This window comes from Pezoporus flaviventris, unplaced genomic scaffold (genome assembly GCF_033815535.1).
Source record: "Pezoporus flaviventris isolate CSIRO_AGI_PZ_B2104156 unplaced genomic scaffold, CSIRO_AGI_Pfla_v1 ptg000027l, whole genome shotgun sequence".
Lineage (NCBI taxonomy): Eukaryota > Metazoa > Chordata > Aves > Psittaciformes > Psittacidae > Pezoporus > Pezoporus flaviventris.
This window is the reverse complement of record NW_026892575.1, coordinates 3,144,628-3,153,191: the sequence shown is the minus strand read 5'-3', so window position 1 is coordinate 3,153,191 and position 8,564 is coordinate 3,144,628. Positions and strand designations below refer to the sequence as shown.

The following is an 8,564-nucleotide window of genomic DNA, read 5'->3' as shown; positions in this document are numbered from 1 at the left end:
AGCAGTATATAAGCTGATTTCAAGTAAGACAGACTGGCAGAAATAATAGTATTTAACATTTGCACTGTCTTAGCATGGCCTTTTGTGTCCTTTCTTCCAGCACAAGAAGCAGGCTCAGGAGATCTTCGTTGTTTGATTAAACTTTTCAGAACTGACTGTTCAAAACCATAGGCTGTGAGAAACCTCAAAAATTGCCTTCACCAGTGTAATTACCACACAGACCACCAACGCAAGGGAACAATCCAGCATCTCTCTTCATTGCACCTCCTCCTGCACAGTATAAGAAGTGTCGGGTATTCTGATGTCAGTTGTTTTCAAGATTCAGACCTAAGCTCTTGTTACTCTCCTGAATAATGGCTGTCCTAGCAAGTTACTGTCCCAGTCCTTCCTGTAATGTGTGGAAGTTTAAGTAAACATTGTGCATTTCTGAAGCAGTAAGAAGTTGGGTCAGAATTATGGTGGTGTTTTTTCCACCCCCAGCATTTGAGGGGGCTGAAAGTTACGTGCCTTTTTGAAAAGTTTAGTTTTAGAGCAAAACCTAGCAGTTACTACATTAGTTCCTACTAATTGAGTGGCATTACTAAAGAGAAATAGTCTTAAGTCTTTTTCCATCTTTTTTTTTCCTCTTCTGTCTTAACACTGAAATTTGGTTTTCATTCTTGGCTTAAAAAACAACAAAGTTTGTTCTAAAACCAGCTTTGCTCCTTAAGCACCCTAAGGACAAGTCCAGACAGGCGAAGGTCTATGTGTGATATGAATGTTAAGGGGAAGAAAAATGACTATTGCAAGAGATCCAGAAGGGAGAGGCTGTGAATGACTATAACCCACCTACCAGGTATGCTGCCTGAGCTCTGTATCTATGCTCATTGAAAGAGAATTATTCTAATCCAGTGCTTGGGAGATCTGAGCCATTCAGAGTAGTTATGTGTAGTGTACACATTTGGAACAGAATTGGCCTAGAGTCTCTGTGATGGAAAGACATCCAATCAGTCAGTAAATCCCCATTCAATTCAGACTATCAGGACCAGCTGCGGCACAACTGAAGCTGACAGCTCACCAGAGGATAGGTATTTTAGAAACACAAACCACCTTTCTTTAGGAAGGGCCCCAGGCAGCCCTCTTGCTGTCTAGCAGCACTGCCTAAGCAGTTGCCCTTACTTCACTTACTAGCCGAGGAGAGGTGCAGTGGTTACTACCAATAGGGGCAGGAGGGCACTGGCTAGTCAGAAATCTTATTTTACCTTACCAGAAATCTTAAGTTTACCCTTTTACCTGTCCCTCTTCTCAGGTCTGACTGTATTTACAACTAGGATTCATGTGGAAGCAGCTGCACAAAGGACTGCTGCCTATTAAATATGACTTATCTTTGTTTCAGCTGGTTTTCAAATCCCTTCACTCTTCAGCTTTAACTGTAAATCAGTTGCAAATGCAACATTAGTTTCTAGTACAAGACCTTAAAATTCTACCATTTGTACAAAAGAAGTTAAAGGTGTTCTAGCAGCAAGGAAGAAATTCTTTACTGTGAGGATAGTAAGGCACTGGTTGCCCCATCCCTGTGTTCAAGGTCAGGCTGGAGACGGCTTGAGTGTGTGAGGCATCCCTGCCCATGGCAGGGGCGTTGGAACTAGATGATCTTAAAGTCTGTTCCAACCCAAACCATTCTGTGATTCTGTGAATAACAAACTCACATAAAAATATCCAGAAGACTTAGCGCATAGTGGCTCTTCCTATGAAGGTAGACAATTAAAACACATAATAATCCCCACAGGAAGAAAATACAGTTTTATAAAACCAAAATAGAAAGGATAGGTTCTTGAAAGAAGAGCTAGGAGGCTGCTTGCTCCCCCCCAGCAGCAGGGGAGACTAGGAAGAGCAAAATCAAGAGAGCGTTTTGGTTGAGACAGAGGTTTAAGAACCAAAGGAAAGGGGTGGGGGGGAACCCAAGTGATGCAATGGCAGTAACTTACCACCTCCCACAAGCAGACTAGTGCCTTGCAAGTCTCTGAGCAATGGCCACCTTGGTAGACAAAACCCCCACCTTCTTCTGCCACTCCAGTTTTATTGCCAAGCATGATGTTACATGTTATGGTATAGCCCTTTGGCCAGTTCAGCTCAGCTGGGTCCCCTTCCCAGTTACTCATCACAGGGCATAGTTAGAAGAAGAGAAGGCTGTGACACTGCAAGAACTCCTCAGCAATAGCCAAAACACTGGTGTATTGTGTATTATCAACAGTTTAGCCACAAATTCTGAATGTACCACTCCAGGAGCTGCTGTGAAGAAAGCTATCTGAATCCTAGCCAGACCCAGCACAGAAATACTAATTTGTATGTTCGTGTTAATAATACCTGTTTCTCCCAACCCCACCCAAAGCTGAAGGCAGTCCTGTCACTTGATGTTACTTTGGTCAAAATTTTATTCCTCCTCCACTGCTGGAATCAAGTGGTGAGGGGACCTCAACAATTAGTTGTTCAAAAAACAGAGCTTTACTTTTTTGCTCTTGAGGCTTTTGTAGTGTAACCCGCGTGCTCCTCTTTGAATTTCTGGGGGATGAAAGTCAATTATAAACAATTTCAGCTAATTATACATGAAACAAAACGTTGAAGTGCTACTGGAAGTTACTTCAAGCAGTATTAAACTGTCTTCCTAGGACTCCAGCTTACAGCTGATCTAACACTCCTGTCTCCTTTCCTTTTCAGCACAATGCTTTTCACACAGCACTCCCACCTAAGAATAGCCCTTTTCCCAGCACTAATACTCACTGGGACCCTTCTCTGATTTAATTTTTTTCCTGCTACGAGAATGGCAGTTTTCCCCCTTCATTTAAGCAAAATGAACTGGCTCACAGAAAAGTCCAGTTACAGAGAAATAAAATCCAGAGCTGGTGCAGAACAAAGTGGCAGGAACAGGGGTGAAGAAAGTGACAGCAATAGCTGGATCTCCCTCTTCCAGTAGCAGTGAACAACTACGATGCTCAGTGCTTCTGACATTTGTGGTGGTAGCCACAAAAAATTTTGTAGAGTGGAGACGGGTATAAAGAACCTGCAAAACAGGTTACTGCCTCTAGAAAACTGGAAGGGTTCACAAGGCTGTTTCCTTTGTTAAACCTAAAGGAATGTTAAAGAACTTTATGAGCTTATTTTCAACTGAAAACAGGAATATAATCAGCTCAGAGCACAGCTTCACAGGAGTGTAATGAGTTAACAAAAGTGCACTCCAGTACAGCATTTGTAAAGCTATAAAGTGGGTCTTGCAACTTAGAAACACTTAGCTGTTCCTATTTCTATCATTGTACAGCATGCTATACTTGAAGAATACTTCAGAAATAGGTCTGTAATACTGTTTTCACAAAGCTAATTACCTCCTTGAAAACATGAAGGCCACAAGTGAGAGGAAAAAACCCAGGCAGATTACAAATAGAAGCACTGGTAGACTCAAGTGTGATGGCATAACATTCCTTGGTCAGTTTTGTCAATAATGACATAAGGCTCCTGGATTTCATTTACTTGTGAATTACAGTTCTCCAGCTTTATTTCACTGGATTTGGGAGAGTCACATTCAGGCTGCAAGAGGCTCCTTCTGCCCTCTGTGCTGGTCCTTCTTATACGCGAAGACTGAACATCAATGCTTTGTGGTGGAATGTAGGTGAGGTTAGGGGGCTCTCTAATGTGTCTGAAGCACGCAGAAGCTGTATGTGCATAAGGAGTATCCATTAATAGTCTTTTGCTATCAGAACCAGTAGTGGAGTCCTCCACATTCCCAGTAGAACAGCATAGATCTGAAGACAGCTCAGTATGTGCAGCTGCTCTGTTTTGAATCTGAGCATTAGTCAGAAATGTATGGTTTATTTTGGAGTGATTAAATTCTCCTACATGCCTGTCACTTGTACTTGCATAAGATACTGACTCAGGTTGTCCAGTTTCCTCTACTGGATACGTAAGGTCTTTCTGAGTGTCTTTGATTTGTAGTTTTGTGAAGGTTAAAGACAGCTCACAGATTTCCTCTTCCCTAGGGACACTGCAGTTTTTGACAGATGCAATGTCCTTGTATGGCAGAGACTTCAGCTCATTGGGTTCATCTGCAGGGTCCGGGTCTACGCAATTCATGGCATCGTTAATTTCTGCTTCAACTGATCCTTCAGGGACTTCTTCAGCTTGGTACTCCAAAGTGGTTCTACTGTCACAAGAGCTGTCAGCAAATATTGCAAAGGCTGGTGGACCACTTGCTCCTGGTGAGAGTGGCACAGGCCTGATCTCATTTGCAGCTGATACTGCAGTGACTGCCAAAACACATTCTTCACTTAGACTGGCTCTTGGCTTTTTTTCAAAAGGTTCTGGAGAAAGATTCTCACTGAAAATAGGTGTTTGTCTTATCACAATGTCACTATATTTGATAAAGAAGTCTTCACTGTCTGAGCATTTGCCTGGCAAATGTACAGTGTTAATGATTTGTCTTTGGTGCTTCTGAAGCCTGTTAGTGGACTGAGCAACTGCTAACTGAGGCACGTAATCTTTGATCTTCAGATCCCCAGCAGCTTCAAAGGATCTATCACTAGTAGATGAAGATTTCTGTTGAGTAGCAAGGCACAAAGATGTCTCACTGTTTTCTTTACTTTCTAGATTTTCAGTGTCTTCTCTCTGGGGTGTCTGATCTTCTTTGTCTTTATTTCGATGATGCTGGTGCATTTGTGTTCTCTTCTGTAAGGTCTCCTCCAAATTGCCACATTTTTCTTCATTTGTCATTTCGAGGATGGTTTCACACTCAATTCTTGCCAGGAATATTTCAAATGCAGTCTGCTTCGTTTCTTCATTGTTCCTCTTTTTGACAAGTGAAAACTCTGTTGCTGTTGTTGCAATGTAACCTATTTTCTCCAGTACTGTTTTTACAATGTCATCTGGGAGCACAGATTGAATATAGTAGACAAAATTACCGGTGAATGTCTGAAACAGAATGCAACATGGAAAAAACAGATGAACACTGGGGGAGTGTGGAGTGGAGAGAAGCATGAAAGATTTCCTAAAAATCAAAAGTACTTCAAAAATTACTTAAATCTTTAAAAAGGCTATGTTCCTTAAAGTCTGAATTTTGAATCAAAGTGAGCTGAGCTTTTCTAACAGCACTATTTTGTCAGATTCTCAAGCATTATAGCTTTGCTATATATAGCACATTAACTTCAGAGAAGGTACACCAGTTTAAAGCTGCTGAGATACTGGCTAAGACCATCAAGATTCAAAAAGGAATAGACTAAGAAAATCATTTTAGTCAAACCAGAGAAACTCAGAAATAAGTCTTATGCGCTCTAGGGAAGAATTAAAGATTTTTAATCAAAAAGCCATAGAATAAATCCCTGAGATCTAATCTTTTCCTAAAGAAAGACACAATGCACTCACTGTTCACTGTATTTCTCAACTGATGAGAAGACTATAACTTATTTTTTTTGCATGATTCAGACTCCTGCTCTAACTTTACTACCCTCAGATTAAGTTGCCATTTCTTTGAAAGCACTTTTTGGAAGGAAGACTATTCCAGCAGAAATACTGCCAGAACACAGTCTCTTTGCACAAACTGTCTGCAAAACATGACTTGAATAAAATGCTGCTGCTGTGTAACAATTTAAAAAAAACTGTTCAACACCTGCTTGGTTTTGGAGCTACCCCAGGCACAAAGCGTGGTTTGTAAAGTAGAAGTGGTTTTTGGTTTTGTCTGAAACACTACAACAGGAGAGACTATGCTGACCTAAGCATGACCAACTCCAGGCAGATTAGAACAGAACTGAGGAAGGCAGGCATGTCAAGACTTCCAGAATCAGGGTACCTTGTTTTCAGGCTACCCAGCTTCAGACTGACTTATCTACTTCCTAGACTAAGACCTAAGCATTGGTCTCATAGGCACAAGCTTGAGGGAGAAAAAAACTGATCCCCCCAAAGGCCATACTATAATGTAGGACTACACCTCAGTCCATTCTCAGATAGATTTGTCAACAGTGCCTTTCACACCCCAGCTCCTATTCTTTCTTGAGGGAAAGTATGGAGCAGGTACTACTCTGTGTGGGGTGTGGCATCAGAGCAGGTGAGATACTGGAAATGTGAACTAGTATCCTACATATGACCAGCAACTTTTTATCAGACCTGAATGTACAGAAGATACTGGCTATTCTCCAACTTGTGCCTTGCAGTAGAATTATTTCAGGCCTTCAGCAGGCCATCCTGCACTCTGGATTATGCCCAGTGGTCATCAAAGTTAGATTTTTCAATGAAGCCTGGGATCCTGGTGTTACGAAAGCTGAGCCCACGAGCTGTAGACCTACCTTATGCTTTGCCCTGTTTTAGGGACATGAATGAGTATAACAGCATTTTAAAGCTGTCTGAATGTGCAGATTGGACCTAATGGGCAACAAGAACGAAAGAGGTAGCCTTTCCTTATAAACACCTGTGGCTGTAGGAAGGGAAATAAGTTTGCTTCTTGGGTCTTCAGGGATTTTGTCTAAATACAGTAGATTTTGCATGTGTTTAAGACTACTGCCTTTTCTGGGCAATGAGATGTGTTCAGTGTACTAGGGAAGCAGGATGACCTAGACCACCCTGCTGCCAAAACCAGCGGCATTTCCTCTTTCAAAGGGGGTTTTCCTATCCACTTGACCAGCTGCAGTCACCAGAGGTAGGGCAGTTGGTAAAATCTCTGGATCAAAGAGACACTGGCTCATCTGGCCTTTGGCATCGAACTATAATTTTAGTATATTAGTAACTAATACTAAAAAGCATCCCCTCCTTATAAGGAAATTATGGTTAACGCTCAGACTGTTGAGAGTTTAAGCCCTTCATGGCATCTTTTTACTTCTCCACCGTGTCACAATAAAACAAGGTCTATGCAAGACCCTGCACGGCCCAGCGCTTCCGGGAAGGCCCCCGAAGGCCCGGCTTTAGCGTGGACAAGACTGCAAAGAAAACGAACACCGTGCAGGTCCCTCACTGCGCTCCTAACCCGTTCTAAATGGGCTCCTTAAAGGCTGTTCCTGGCTCCCGGAGCGCGGGCGCTGCGGCCGTGCCTTCTGCGCCACAGGCCCGGGGAGGCCTCGGAAGGCCGCGGCCGCCAGAACCCGAGGCCGGAGCAGCCGCCCGGGGGATGGCTGCGCCCATGCCCGAGTCCTACAGCGCTCCCCTACCTTCAGCGACCTGATCTCTTTCCGCCACGGGGAGAGCAGCAGGTTGACACACAGCAGCTCCAGCACCTCCAGCGCCTTCCGCAGGTCGCTGAGGACGCTGCCGGCCCGATCGCCGCGGGCCCCCCGGCACCGCTCCGCCATGCAGCGAACGTCCAGGGCGCCGCGCCGCCGCGGTCCCAGCAGCCGTCGCGCCCTCGCCTTCAGGGAGGCTTCATCGCACACCACCAGCTCCCCCTCCGCCCCTCGAGCCGTGTAGTACGCCAAATAGTCCCGCAACACTTCCCCATCCTCCTCGCTCACCGCCACCTCCCTCATGACAGTGCCACACCGGCAGGGGCACCCCTCGGCTCGCCACTGGCAGCTGCTCCGCGGCGCCGCGCGGTCAGTGGTGCCCCGCAGTGTCAGTCAGGGCGGCGGGCGGGCGCCACAGCGACCCCAAAGCGAAAGGCGGGAGGGCAGCGCCGCGTGGGGTGGGTTTTGGCGCTGGGCGGGCCGGGGATGCCCTGGGGTAAGTTCAGTGTTTCCGGACCCCAGGGTTCCGAGGGCGCTGTGGTGAAGCGGAATCTCGGCTTACCTGGCCGCGGTCGTATTTCTTTTCCTCGTGAAAGCGGCTCTATGGTGTTGCAAGCGAACTGCTTTTCTCTCTGGCTTGCCCGGGACGAAGACTTTCCGAAAACATATGCTTTTGATCGTCATTCCAAGTGAAATGCCATTAGGAAATACTTATTTAGAATTTGTGTATGGGAAATTGCTATATAAAAATTGCTGATCTAGCCAAGAGGGAAGGGGAGTCAGATCCCCATGCTAGCACCGCATGTTCAAATGAGGCCATCTGCTGCAATGCCTTGAGTTTTCTCCCCTGCCATGTGTGCCTGCACACGCAGGCAGGGTTGGCTGTGCTCTTAGCAGGGTGCCTGCAGGCGGCTGCGCTCTCTTCTCGCCATTTCCAAAACTTTACTGACCCAAACGAGACGGGTGCATTTTATGTTTTTGCTCACACCCTCCCACAGGGGCGGGATTGGATCCTTTCAACTCTGCAGTTTTTGTTAACATACAGAATAGCTAGCTGTGTTTTGTTGCAGCCTGGTGCAGTACTGCCGAATGATGTAAGGAATCTTGCTTTGTTGCTGGTTCTTTTGTTTTGCTTCTCAGTCAAGTGTATTTACATAAACAGCAAATACTGAGTTGTCTTATCTGTCTAGCTATTTATTTATTGTTATTCTCTGAATTAGATCCCTAGTACAGCTTCCAAGGGTGGAATTTTTCTGTGTTTTGAAGGTCCTAATACTAAAAGCTTGCTTTCTGAAAGAGAAGCTTAATCAATTCCTTGGCATGCGTGTGTATGTGGTACTAATCCCCTCACTGTCAGTGAGGCAGGGTATTTGCCCATGAGCCAGGTCCCCG

At 45.0% G+C, this 8,564-nt stretch overlaps 1 protein-coding gene across 1 annotated transcript; it reads right to left on the bottom strand.

The window, feature by feature from the left end:
* Positions 1 to 2,663: 2,663 nt before the first annotated feature.
* Positions 2,664 to 7,507, bottom strand: LOC133271948 (uncharacterized). The gene is made up of 2 exons (XM_061458471.1): positions 7,161 to 7,507; positions 2,664 to 4,938 (listed from the first exon to the last, which is right to left on the bottom strand). Exons 1-2 carry the CDS (start codon positions 7,473 to 7,475, stop codon positions 3,433 to 3,435), a joined length of 1,821 nt encoding a protein of 606 aa, XP_061314455.1. The 5' UTR covers positions 7,476 to 7,507; the 3' UTR covers positions 2,664 to 3,432.
* Between the last annotated feature and the right edge of the window lie 1,057 nt (positions 7,508 to 8,564).

Excerpts from the sequence above, each read along its gene's own strand:
- LOC133271948 (XM_061458471.1), bottom strand. The coding sequence starts at position 7,475 with ATGAGGGAGGTGGCGGTGAGCGAGGAGGATGGGGAAGTGTTGCGGGAC. Across the intron at positions 4,939-7,160 it reads AAGAGATCAGGTCGCTGAAG|ACATTCACCGGTAATTTTGT; the intron begins GTAGGGGAGCGC and ends ATTCTGTTTCAG.